Source organism: Lissotriton vulgaris, chromosome 10, assembly GCF_964263255.1.
Source record: "Lissotriton vulgaris chromosome 10, aLisVul1.2, whole genome shotgun sequence".
NCBI lineage: Eukaryota > Metazoa > Chordata > Amphibia > Caudata > Salamandridae > Lissotriton > Lissotriton vulgaris.
The window spans coordinates 1,157,615,927-1,157,630,383 of NC_141698.1; the positions used below are offsets into that span (position 1 = coordinate 1,157,615,927).

Consider the following 14,457-nt stretch of genomic DNA (forward strand, 5'->3'; position numbering starts at 1 on the left):
CCTGTCCTGCCCCATGTCTCTCTCTTGCTCTCCTGCCCTGCCCCATGTCTCTCTCTTGCTCTCCTGCCCTGCCCCATGTCTCTCTCTTGCTCTCCTGTCCTGCCCCATGTCTCTCTCTTGCTCTCCTGCCCCATATCTCTCTTTGGTTTCCTGCCCATGTCTCTCTCTTGCACTCCTGTCCTGCCCCATGCCTCTCTCTTGCTCTCCTGCCCTGCCCCATGTCTCTCTCTTGCTCTCCTGCCCTGCCCCATGTCTCTCTCTTTCCCTCCTGCCCTGCCCCTGTCTCTCTCTTGCTCTCCTGTCCTGCCCCATGTCTCTCTCTTGCTCTCCTGCAGTCTCTGATACTCACAGAGCCCTCCCTCTTGTCTTGCAGATGAAACTGCCCCTGTGAAGGAGAAGTGTAGGACAGGGATGAAGCATGAGGTCCCTGCGGGTTACTTCCTGCAGAACGTCTGGCACCCTGTCTACTGCAGCATGAACAGGTTCCCCTCACTGGATGACAAGAATGGCTGCCTGAAGGGGAAGTCGCTTCACCTCATCGGAGACTCCACCATGCTGCAGTGGAACACCTTCCTCGCCGGCAGAATCAACAGTAGGTTTTGTTCACCACATTGGCAGTAGGCCTGGGTATCAAAGGTATTTGGTAATTCTGCGTTACTCTTGTAATGGTGAATAAGTAATAAATGTGGCCGCTCCGCTGGTGGAATTACCTTAGATGGAATGCAGTGGTTGTTAAACATTCCATCTTCTCATTGTATTTGGAAACCACTGCATACCCGTTGGGGCCCTTACAAACTCGGCAGTGATTAAAATGTGTAATCACTGCAGAACATGCAAGGACGCCAGGTGGTCACAGTGGTTTTTAGGTCGAGCCTAGGCAGCGCGCATGCGCTGTCGGCAACAACTTGTAGTATTGAGTAAAGGAGGTAGCTCCCGCCTGCTGCTTAATATTTGCTCAGCGCGGGTCTTTTTTGCTGCCGCGTAATCGGTTTAGGCAGCAAACGCCACTTCCGCTTTTTTCCAGTGCGGCACCAACCAAGTACAGTTCGATACGCTTAGAGAACATAACTGTTATTTAGTTAACTATTTTGTTTGTTAATTGCATGTTTCATGCTTGTGGCAGTGTTCGATGCATGTCTGTGTCGACCCCCTATCCACCCCCACCCGCTATGTGTCATACCCCAACCGCTACCCATCCATCGCTCCTTGTTTTTAACACTTAGCGCCATTTCAGATGTGAAATGAAATGAAATGAAATGATATGAGGCAAAACTGCCTTTGCTCAGGCATTTTTTTAGGTTTGTGTCAATGCCACAGCGTATGCTTGGAAGAGAAGCGGCCATTGCTGTAGGGAGGGGTAGGAACCTTGTGGTTGCCTTGGGAAGAAGAATTACGGCAGGCTGGATGCAGGGTTGCCCGGCACGGGCTGGCTCTCGTGTACAACTGTTGCAGCCCAGCATGGTGGGCTGTATCTTCTATTATGGGGGTGCGCATTTCTTTTTATTCTGCGATGCAATAAAAATAGCATCCCAGCTCTCCACTCTCAATGGAGAAGCAGCATGATTAGTAACACGAAGGGACCCTGCCTGTTGGAATATTAATTCGGGCAATAAGTACAACCTCGTCCAAAAGTGGGGTAAAAGGCCGCTTTATTGGACAGGTAAGCAGTTTCAGCAAAACATTTCTGAATACAAAAATACAGGCCTCACTAATACCTAATCCAAACTATCACCCCCCACCCGTAAGAATTTCCCACAACACAACTGCCCCAATGTTGATCTGCCTAATCCTCCAGCCAAAACCCTTATCTACATCTCCTGCCTATCTCTTGCCTCCAACCTCACTTGACTGTTTCCCTCTGTCCGCAGCTATTACTAATGCCCCCAACCCTTCCTGCCTGTCTTGATCTCATCCAACTCTGCCACCTGTCCAAGCGACAACTGCCCAATTTGTGAGTGTCTATTGAAAAAATACCTGACTAACTAAAAACTATTTGAAAGAGAAAAAAGGGGTGGGTGGGCGGGACAAAATTTTGCTCCTTACCTCACGCACCTCCTTTGCAATTATGCGCGATGGTTAATTCGCACCTTCTGCCATCACGCTGACTGACAGCCAATCAGGACTGCCCTCTGTCCTGGGCTGTACTATCCACCCAAAGCTACACGGGGGTGGACAATCTGTGATTGCCACCCCCAGAAGCTCTCATCGGGCAATAAGTACGACCTCGGCCAAAAGTAGGTAAAAGGCCGATTTACTGGACAGGTAAGCAGTTTCATCAAAACATTTCTGAGTACAAAAATACAGGCCTCACTAATACATAATCCAAACTATCACCCCCCACCCGTAAGAATTTTCCACAACACAACTGCCCCAATGTTGATCTGCCTAATCCTCCTGCCAAACCCGCTATCTACATCTCCTGTCTATCTCTTGCCTCCAACCTCACTCCCCTGTTTCCCTCTGTCCGCAGTCAGTCCTAATGCCCCCAACCCTTCCTGCCTGATCCCATTCAACTCTGCCACCAGGAAAAACCCTGACTCAGGAGATTTTCCTGCCCCCCCCCCACACATATGCATGCACAAAATTATTTTTCAAATTGCATTGTCTCCAACGTGAAAAAAACCCCAATAACAACTGTCGCCAAACAGGTGAATACCTTTTTAATACTTTCATGACTCTATATTTCCAATTGCGAGAAAAAAAACATGTGTCTCCAAACAGGTGAACATGGATTCTTTAATTTTATCCAAACATTTTGTAACAATCATGAACAAACCATGTAGGTAGCAACAACCCAAAAAACTTGCATAATGAAAAAACTCTTGTTACATAACTTTGTTATATCTACTCTAGCAAAAACGGTGGGGGTAGGGTGGGAGGAATAGAGGATACTTTGGCAGAGAGGTAGGGAAGAAAGCGGTGGGGGAGAATATATACAGGAAGATGCATAACTCTAAATTGTTGGACTATTCCATGTCTACAGCTCTCGCTTAAACAGCTCACTCTCAACACCATGCTTTCACTTTCAAGATTTTCTCAATAATTTCTTTGATATTCAAAATATAAATTTTGTTGCCAATGAATGACAAATGCACCCCATCATGCCGAAAGAATTGGTTGTCCTCTTTTGTGATTTGACCATGCGTCAACCAATAAAATCCATTTATTGAACAAAAACGATGTAGATTTCTGTTCACTTGCCACCTTGCTCTTTCCTCTGCGGTGAATCACTCCGCACCCCTCCAGACTCTATGCGGCATCAAAGCTGTCAAAACTATTTCGGCTTTGTTAAAATGTTTTGATAATATCTCCAAATCAGCCTTCATTTCTATAAGTAAACCCAAACCTGATAGCTGCTCTATGTAATTTTCCCATAGGTAAATCAATAGAACATCTGGTTTAACTTTGCAAGACAGTTCACTCATCAACGGCATTAGCTGCCCCCACCTCGTGCCACTTTTTCCCAACCAAACTACTGAAACCACGTCTGAATTAAAAAGCACATTTTTGCCGAAATGTCTTTTTTCTGCTTGTTTTGCAGCCCCCTTAACAAATGAATGTCCAACTATCCAAACTTGATTTTGTGATAATGATAAACCCGTCACCAAACCTGCGAAGAAAAACAATTAATGCGTTTGCTCAATCACTTCAGAACTTAAATCTCTAATATAACGTAAGCAACAGTCCGAAGACCAACGTCCCAATTTCTTTACATCCTTCATGGAAAACCCCAACCTGGCCGCTTCAGAAGCTGCGCCTATTCAAAAGGAGTGGGTACCAACATTGCAGGGACTTTCACCTAAACTGTTGAGTGACTTTCTCAATATAAAGAACATTATATAGCTTTGAGGTGAGATCCACCTTGATGCATGAAAACGAATTGCGAAGTAGCTCCCCCTACGAGGCCACCGTACCTTCACTTCCTGCATCTGCACACTAGAGCAGCCATTTTGGGCAGGGTTGGCGCTCCAGTCCTACCAAGGCAGTTGCATATAAAGCCTCAGCATGACGCTGACGCGCAGTGGACTATCAGCCTGATGTTTTGTCGGGCTCCTGTAACCTCTGCATTAGAGCTCTGTTGGCTATTTTAAAAACGGTAATTTTAACTTGAAAACTGTGAATATCATTTTGTTGAGCACACGCTCGTTTTTAGAAATACTCACATTTCTGTCCGGTAGTTGGTCTCCCTGGTCCACCGCAGCTGTTCCATGCTGATTGTGTGGAGGGAGTACCTACGAGGCCACCGTACCCTCACTTCCTGCATCTGCACACTAGAGCGGCCATTTTGGGCAGGGTTGGCGCTCTAGTCCTACCAAGGCAGTTGCATGTAAAGCCTCAGCATGGCGCCGACGCGCAGTGGACTATCAGCCTGATGTTTTGTCGGGCTCCTATAACCTCTGCATTAGCGCTCTGTTGGCTATTTTAAAAACGGTAATTTTAACTTCAAAACTGTGAATATCATTTTGTTGAGCACACGCTCGTTTTTAGAAATACTCACATTTCTGGCCGGTAGTTGGTCTCCCTGGTCCACCGCAGCTGTTCCATGCTGATTGTGTGGAGGGAGTACCTACGAGGCCACCGTACCCTCACTTCCTGCATCTGCACACTAGAGCGGCCATTTTGGGCAGGGTTGGAGCTCTAGTCCTACCAAGGAAGTTGCATATAAAGCCTCAGCATGGCGCCGACGCACAGCAGACGCACGCAGCGGGCACGCTGCGGGCGCGGCGAAGGCACCAGAGCCAGAAATGCTGCAAGTTCCATGCCAAAAATAACCAACTCCATGGAAGAACTATACAGTCTCATCACACAGGTCAGAAATTGCTATACTATACCGCTTACAAAATTCAACTGTAACCCCCTCACCTGTGCCACATGCAGATGCGCCATATACCCGGAGCCCAGCCCCAAGGGGGAGTCCACTCTTCAGCCCAAGACCAACACCTCTCACAAACAACTCCAGTGCGGCCTCATAAACGTCAGATCATTAGCAAAACACGCCCTACATGTGCATGATCTGCTAACTGATCACGCCTTTGACTGCCTCTTTGTCACCGAAACATGGTTGTCAGACTGCTCTAGCCCAGACATAGCGCAGGCACTTCCCCAGGGCTACACCATCTCTAGACTAGACAGAAACGGGAAAAAGGGAGGAGGGATAGCCATTATCTACAGAGGCCACCTGAAATGTTCCACATTGCATACCACTGAACTAAAGGATGCAGAAAACCTCTGCTTCAAATTCAAAATAGATAATTACACCACATTCGCCGGAGCACTTGTCTACAGGCCCCTGGACCTGTAGGTAACTTTCTAGATACTCTTGGAGACTATCTGAGCTCCCTGGTGGTGCGCTACTCCAATCTCATGATCCTTGGGGATTTCAATCTACACTTAGAGGTAGATGAATGCCCAAATACTAAAACCTTTAGGGAAATCACCAACTCCCTGGGCTTGGAAATTCAGAATAGAGGGTCCACACATACAACAGGGCATACCCTAGACGGGATATGCACCAATGCCACTAACATAATAACTGCCTCTCCAGGCACCCTTACCGGGACACACCATAAACTTATTCCCTTTAACCTCATCTATGATAACGGACAAACAACGAAAAAACCACCACTAAGGCCCCCACACGAAATTGGAATAATATGCTTGCTAATCCTGACCTACAGACCCTGGCAGAAACTACTAAACTGACCCTGACAGGCGACCCTGACATGGACAACGACCTGGGGCACCACAAAGAGAAACTGAAAACTAGAATAGCCTGGCCCGGAGGCGACTTCCGGCAGTGACAGGCGGCACAATGATACACAGCACAGTCCAACATGGCGGCCTCCAGGTGTACACACAGTGCTGCAGTCCAACACAAACTCCTCACGTCCGACCAATCGGCTGTGTGAGGGCAATGGACCCACCCCTTGAAGAACGGGAATTGTACCTGCTGTGACTTTCATCACCTGTAATATATCCCAGGGAGAGCAACAAAGAAGAGATGTAATGTGCCGGTCCCTTTAGATAAGCTGAGACCTGCACTCAGTCCAGCAAGGAGAGGTGCAGTGGAAACCGAGACACAGCTGGAGACTTGACTGAGACGATCTTTCTGTTCTGAATATCTATGTGTTCGTCTTCCAATCTATACACTATTATCATTTCAAAGCAAGCTAGTCTTCACACCCACCAGAGACGAGTCTGCACTGATGGGAAGAGAGACCTTGGGTGTTTGAGGATCGAGCTGTCTTGCGGATACAAAATGTGCCCCGTCTTATGTAACCCAAAACCCAAAGCATCCCAAAGCCTGTTGTTCATTTTCTCCGTAGAAGACAAGGGGGCTTTAAGGAGGTTGGTGGCTCCTGGGCTAGTGAGAGAGCGCAATTTGAATGAAAAGTATATCCGTACCATATTTACAAGCCTATAATGAAAAGTTAGCACTTGTAGTGTAAAGTTAGCATATGTAACATAAGTCATAAGGAAATGTATTCGTATTTACTCTAGAAAATGCATTAGAATTAGGAAAGCCGTACATAGTGGGCTAATATAGAAATGTGTGTAAATGCTTACGAACAGTAGAACGTGCTAAACAGAGAATGTACATATGTAATTATAAAACGGAGAAAGAAGACGAAATGTAAAGTGAAGAAATGTGCAGAATATATAGCACTGTGTAAGAACAAGAGTATAACGTTGTATTTTATGTAACATGAATTCGCTTACAATCAAATGATTTTCTAATTCGATTATATATATATATGTGTTAAAAGTCATACCGTATAGAAGAGTTTGTAGGAATTTTAGAATAGTGTGTTCATATGTGGTTTTAACCTAACGGACCAAGGGTTCGCAAGAGTGTAGTCCGCTGCATGTAATTTAGTGGGCTCACAGGAATAGGGGGATAGCTTTGATCTGTACGTGCGAGCCAAGAGTCAAAGGTCTTGTTAAATTTAAAGTGACAATGCTGGACGGAGTTTATAGCCTAATGAGATAAGGGACGCTTGGAATTTGGGGTCTTGTTTAGAAGTGACTGTTCACAGGACCAAAAGAGGTTACAATCACAACTGTAATGAATAGAGCTCTGTTGAGGTGATAGACTTTGGACTGAAAGTGTCAACTGGAATGTCATGAGGTTACCAGCACGAAGATGAAGATGGCGCCTAAGAAGCACGGTCAACTTAACAGACGATGCGAAGAGATGAAGCTATGGAAAAACCCAGAAGCGGGATCACGTGAAATGTGTACGTGGTGGGCGTCTCAAAGGGGCGTTCCACCCATACTGTGATTTTGTATTTAGGGACAGCACCCCGGGGAGAGACAGCAGCGCAGCGCAAGAGAGCAGATGGCCTGAAGAGAGTCAGAGCAGAGCAAGGGAACGAGAGAGCAGTAGGCCGAGGACCCTTAGAGAGCGGATGGGTAGGCAGAAAGGGTACTGCTTCTCGACATAGGTTTTCCATCAGAGCCTAAGAGAGTTGGAACTTCTTTGGAAGTCAAACTGCTGACACCTTTTTAGTTAAAGGACATGCTAGTAGGGATGTCATCTAGTATAGAGTAGGGACAGATTTAACTTGTTTCATTCTTTTTCTATAAATGACGCATCGTATTCATTTTGTGTCTATGCTATTCAATTTGCTGATTTTAGAATTGGTTTTGATTGTATTCTTTTGTAGATTGAGATTCTTTAGGGAATTTATGTTTCTTTTAGTACCTGTATACTTGTTGAATCTTATATTGAGAGGCTTGTATTTGCAATTGACTCTGGTTTTATATTAAACTTTTTAAACTTTACCAGTCGTAAGTGGTTCTTCAGAGTTGTGTCAGTCTATGGGGTTGATTTAACTTATGTGGGTTTGCCTTTTACTCAATGACAGTCAATAATCGATCCAAAATTGGATGAATGAGATAGGTATCTAGTTGATCAGAAAAGATATCAAAATCTCATTCCCCGCAGTTGGTAGCAGAGAAAGATGGTTGGCTTCTTGAGGAAGGCAACCTAGGTCAGGTCTAGATTACCCCAAGGTCCCTAGTCATCGACGACCAGAAGAAGAATCCCTGCCGAAGAAGGTGCTGACGGTGCAAGAGAAAAAGCAGCAGAGTCGGTCGAGAGTGAGTATAAGGGTCATGCGTTGCCAGATTGCGGTGTTTTGTGTTGTACCTGTGTTGTAATGTCAAGCGGAGTTGAATGCCTGTAGTGTGATTGTGGGAAGGTTGTGAGCGCGCGCAACCGGATAAAATCTTAAGTCCAGAGAAGGTCTTAAGTGGTTCGGGTGTATCGAACACCCAGAGTAATTGTCTACCATTGAAAAGGGGGTCATGAGGTACCATTGATCGCCCGTAGGACCGAGATAGAGGGAATGCCAGAGTGAGTGTATGAGTAACGGACGCTGGTCGGACGTTTACTGTGTGTAAGTAACCTATCAGTTAAGGCGAGCGTCTGAAGTGAGAGGAAGACGTCTCGCCAGTTGAGGTGACAATTACAGTTAGACTTTGGACGTACAGTCAAGAAAAGTGATCGCTTGGTCGGAAGTAGTCATTTTTCGGTGTATGAATGAGACGCATGCAAGACCACGAGACAAGCTGAGAAAGGAGGGGAACTGCTGCAGAGGGGACGAGTGACGCCAGCGTAGAGCCGCGCTGGGATTGGCCGGTTGGTGTAGAACCGCGCTGGGATAGGCTGGTCAGCGAGAGCCGCGCAGGGATTGGTGGTTTGTCATCGGGAAGTAAATAAGGAAGAGAATTAAGGAAAATCGTAGATTCTTGAAAATGAAGTGTTTTAAACGTTTAAGGGCGATCTTTAAGAGAGATAGAGGAAACTCGTATGCAGGGGAAGAAGCCTCACCAGAAGGTACACCAGCTTATTATATGGCTGTGAATGTAGGGTTACACTCAATACTATGGATCTCCGAGTGGAGTAAGCTAACAGAAGGAAATGAGGAACTGACGTTCCCGAGATACGGGACGTTTAGGTTAGAAGTATTGAACCAACTGAAAGCGGTAATGCTCGCAACGAGACCTCTACCGAGGCCAACACAGTTCGAAGCCCTCAATGCATGGTTCAGGGCGGCACACGACAGGAGCTTGAATAGACGCCAAGAAAGAGTGAGACGATCGGTAAGAGCAGTGCAGGATGCTAAATGGGACGATGAAGCTAAAAAGTGGAGGGTGCAAAAAAATAGAAGCAGACAAATTGTACCCAATGCTAGAGGCTACGGGAGAAAAGAAACCTCTAGAAGAAGATGAGGACAGCGAGCCGGATGAGGATCTGATAGATAGGCTATTATTAGACAGACCACCTCCGTACAACAGAGAAGCCGAAAGTCCCGAACTACAGCAGGGGAACGGGGCTAGGCAGGGGGAATATAAACCGCTCCCCATGACAGAGTGGGAACCCAGGAAAGGCGAAGAAATATCTCAATCTAGTCCCGTACAGAGAGTAGTAGGAAGGTTTGTGGTCCAGAAGGTGCCAGAAATGGAGTGTGCAAAGTCGTATCAACTGCCGGATGCTCTACAAGTACCTGTTACCATAGGTCCTATAGTGTCAATCTACAACCCGGAGGGAGCCCAGCAGGAGGAACAGGCACGGTGGGACAGGGAAAGGGCAGAGATGGAAAGTAGGAACAATACGATCAATTCCCAAAGGCAGTTGCTAGGACCAAGGAGTCGGAGTACCCCATTGGATCCAGTAACGGGTCCCTGGATAGAACAGGGGGGTCAGAGAGGACATATGGATTTGAGGGGACTGAAACCGAAATCCTTTAAGGAATTAAGGGAATACTTGAAAGAATGGGATGCTGCCGTAGAGACTCAGAATAAAAGAATAGAAACAGAAACAGAATGGAGAGATCAGGATAACAGTATCCTCTCTCACTGCGGAGCTGGCGAAAGCAGTCCGGAGTGGGAGGGAGGGAGTCAAGGAAGCAAAGGAGATACTTGCCATACCATCATTGGCAATAGACAATTGTGTGAGGATAGGAGTACAGGATGTGGGGGAGTGTCTCGCCCCATCCTTAGTGAGGGAGAACGAAAAACACAGGAATACCGAGATAGTTTCAGGTGCACTCACCATGCCCCGGACGAAAATGTGCGACATTGGAATCACGAGAGTATAGGGAGTCGCGAAGGGTCTCGCCAAGTATCCGGTGATCACGGATGTGATCGCGGGAACATGGAGGGCCGTGAGGGACCTTATCGTTTATTGAGTGACACCAGACAGCAAGGGAATTGCAGTGATTTAGAACAGAACGGAGGATCCTATCTTGCATCTAGAGAGACCGAGCCGAAAAGACAGAATGCAGTAATGGGGAATAGAACATTGTTCCACCATACCCCTAGGGAAGATAGGAAAGCTTGGGACCTAGAGAGGTGGGAACAAAGAGAGGCAAGAAGGACTCCTCATAACTCACCTGTGCCTAGACGTAGGACTCGTAGTGGGGGTGAGAGGGATGTAAAGGAACCACCTAGGAGTGAGGTACTGAGAGCTGAGATAAAAGCAAAACGGCTCGATGTAATCAGTTTAAAATCAGACTTGGATGAAATAATAGACGGCACATTGCCAATGGAAAGGATCGATCTGTATGAACAGGATGAAATACTGTTTATGGCTAAGGATGTTACTCGGAAAGCGAGGTCAGTTCATGAAAAATTATCTGAGTTGGCAAACAGGTATATGATAGACTTATCACGAACTAAAGCTTTACAGGGTAACCATAGGCTAAATTGCACGGATCAGGATCTAGATGAGCGTAGGACGATTGGGCTGAAAATACACATAAAGGAACTGATCTTGAGTATCAGATTGTGGAGGGATTTGGATAAATGGGAGGAAAGATGGTCCAAGAGGGGATCCGTCAGAAGGAGCACACTTATGAGGTCCCCGGAGGGAGAGCTAATGCGAATGGAAGCTTTCCCTTTGCGAGAAATCGCGAACGGAAACTACGTGCATGTGCCCTGGAGTAGGGGGGATCTAGCGGCATTTACCAATTCCTTCGCAAAGCTAAGGGAGAATCCCGTAGAATGGTACAAACAGGTAGAGAGGTTCGTGAAGATCTCTAAAGTGCTGTGGGTCGACTTGAACACCCTGTTTGACATTGTAGTACCCGGAGATTTGTGGACGGCATGTAAGCTTAGTGTCGAATGGCCCATTTGTGAACCCGAGAGGGATGCCCGGACGAATGGACCATCAGAGAGAGTCATGGAAAAGTACGAGAGGGTAATGGCATGGTTAAAAGAGAAGGTGCCGTTGCAGGACATAGACTGGGTTAAGATAGATCGAACAACTCAGGAACCTAAAGAGACCGTTCACGAGTACTATGAGAGATTGCTGAAAGCATTTAAACAGTACAGTGGATTGGACGTGATGGATCCTAAGGACATAGGACAGTTTGTGTCGAAGTTCGTCCTGGGATTGAGATCAGAGATAAGCTTAATGATTCAGCAGCATTTGATCTGTTGGCAAAACAAACCTTTAGATGAGATCCTGAGGTATGCGAGGTATTGCAGCGATGAAATAGATACGAAAGCAAAGAAACTTAAGGAGAAGCTGATGTTGGTGCAGATGCAATCAGCTGGAAAGGGTGGACAGCGGCAACAGGGAACAGGAACCCTAGGGAAGAAACAGAATAATCAAAGCAGAGATGAGGAGGAAAAACCGAGACCTAGGGTAGATATCGCGACACTGAAAAAGACGACTAGGTGCCACCAGTGTAACGAGGTGGGACACTGGAGACGCGAGTGTCCCTATAATGTCGAGACGGGGGAATTAGAACAGGAGGAGGATGAGGTTCAGAACAGCCTGGTAAAGGGAACAGCGGTCCCGAAGGGAAAGTTTGTCAAAGGGGGGACTCAGACTCCTCGAGCTCAGTTCCCTCAACCGCCACGAATTGCAAATGGAGGGAAAACCTATAGACAACTGCCACTGTTCGTAGGTGGAGAAGAATGCTACTACGTTGATCCCCTTACGGGACAACGAGTGAATAGGGATGAAGACTGTACTCTAGGAGCAGCCCTGGAGGTAGACCAGAGAGGACCATACGTAGAGGCTGAGGTGGCTGGATGTCCTACGACCTTTTTGGTGGATACGGGGGCCACTCGATCCACTTTGAGATCGGCGGTAGTCCCAGGTCTGCCAATGTCGGGTGAGACGATTCAGGTGGTAGGAGTCGCAAATAGGAGAATGACGAATCCTCTGACAGAACCAGTGTCGGTGAAAATAGGGAAATATAGTGATGAACACCAGTTTGTGATTTGTGATTCAAGCCCTGTGTGTCTGCTAGGAAGAGATCTGTTGTGCAAACTAAACTGCACCATATATTGCACACCTGAAGGAGTAGAAGTGCAGACTAACGATGATGATGCCGACTTTAAGGTTGTAAACTCACAGGGATGCGTGGAACTATACCCTACCTTAACGGTGGAGGAGCTTCCACAGGACTTGAAGGAGATGGTGTCGGCTGAGGTGTGGGATTTTACTGGAGAAGAAATAGGACTGATCAAAGGGGTAGAACCGGTAAAGATCATGGTAAAACCCAATGCCGAGTATCCAAGAACACCACAATATAAGTTGACACCGGAGACGATTGCAGGAATAAAGCCTGTGATCGAATCCATGATTAAACAGGGAATACTGAAGGAAATCGTGGGAAGTCCATGTAACTCCCCGATTATGGGTTTGCAGAAGCCTAGTGGAAAATACAGAATAGTGCAGGATCTTCGAAAGATTAATAATATCGTTGTTTCATGTTGTCCAGTGGTACCAAATCCATCAGTGATATTGTTTCAGATACCGTTCCAAGCTGAATGGTTCACGGTGATAGACCTGTGCCAGGATTTCTTTTCAATCCCCTTAGATGAGGAAAGCCAATATCTTTTTGCTTTTAGGCTGGAAAATCGCGTTTTAACCTGGTGTCGTATTCCCCAGGGGTATACAGAAAGCCCATCGATTTTTAACCAGCTGCTGAAGAAAAATCTTGAAAGTCTAGTACTGCCCATGAACTCGGTTCTGGTCCAGTACATGGACGACCTACTTGTGGCGTCAGAAACTGAGGAAGCTTGCAAAACAGACACCATCACCTTATTAAATCACTTGGCCGAAAACGGACACAAGGTGTCTCCAAGTAAATTGCAGTATTGTCTGACAGAAGTGCAGTACTTGGGCCACAGGATTGAAAAGGGAAAACGGAAGGTGTCTCCAGACAGAATAGAGGCGATCATGAAAATGAGTGCGCCCAAAACACAAAGAGAAGTCAGGATGTTTCTAGGCATGGTTGGTTATTGCCGGCAGTGGATAGCCAACTTTTCACTGAAGGCAAAACCATTACAAAAACTGACGCACAAGGGGGTGAGTGATCCGGTACCATGGGACAAAGATTGTTTGATGGCGTTTTTGCAGCTGAGGGAGGACTTGTGTCGTGCCCCGGCTTTGGGAATGCCTGATTACGAGAAACCATTCTTGCTTTACTGCTGTGAAAGGGAAGGTTGTGCTTTAGCAGTTTTGGCCCAGATACATGGAAATGCCCGTAGACCAGTTGCATACTTTTCGGCTACCTTAGATCCAGTAGCCGCAGCGTTGCCCGGGTGTCTCAAATCCGTTGCTGCAACGGGTGTCAGTATTGAAAGGTGTGAAAATGTGGTTATGGGACACCAGTTAGTGGTGTATGTACCGCATTCTGTGGAATTGTTAATGACCAGGACCAAGACTCAGCATCTGACGAATAGTAGGCTCACACGCTATGAGCAAGTCATATTGGCTGCTGAGAATGTGACCCTAAAGAGATGCTCTGTCTTGAATCCTGCTACTTTGATGCCACTTCCAAATGATATTGATGATGAAATTTGTACAGATCATGACTGCCTTGATGTGACTGAACTATGCACCAAACCGAGACCAGATATCGTAGATGAGCCATTGACTGACCCCGATGAAATTTTCTTTGTTGATGGTTCATGCGTAAGAGACGATATCGGTCAGCTGAGAGCAGCATATGCAGTTTGTACAATTACCGGAGTAGTGGAAGCCGCCTGCCTGGAAGGAGTACATTCCGCTCAGGTAGCTGAAATCATTGCTTTGACCTGTGCCTGTTTGGCAGGCAACAAAATTCGAGTCACCATATACACCGATAGCCAGTATGGTTTCGGGGTAGTTCACGACTACGGGCAGTTGTGGTCTCAAAGAGGTTACATGACCTCCTCGGGTTCTCCTATTAGGAATGGAGAATTCGTGAGATTATTGTTAGAAGCATTACAAGGTCCAGCAGCTATAGCGGTTGTCAAATGTGCCGCGCACACAAAAAATACAGATTTTGTGTCGCAAGGTAATCGGTACGCAGATGAGGTCGCACGTTACTGTGCGGAACAGGGGTATTCTCACACCAAGGCAGAAGTGGGAGGAATACTAGAAAGAACTGATTTGACTATGTTGTTAGACACTGTAGACACGTGGGATGAACTGAAGTGTGTCCAGGA

At 46.6% G+C, this 14,457-nt stretch overlaps 1 protein-coding gene across 2 annotated transcripts in view; it reads left to right on the forward strand.

Moving 5' to 3' along the window:
• Positions 1-14,457, forward strand: part of LOC147689507 (NXPE family member 4-like) — a 361,120-nt gene that overhangs the window by 240,806 nt on the left and 105,857 nt on the right. For both annotated transcript variants that reach the window (XM_086942264.1, XM_086942265.1), the window contains one exon: positions 374-592. In XM_086942264.1, the coding sequence (XP_086798390.1) occupies positions 374-592 (219 nt within the window). The remainder of the gene's footprint in view (positions 1-373; positions 593-14,457) is intronic.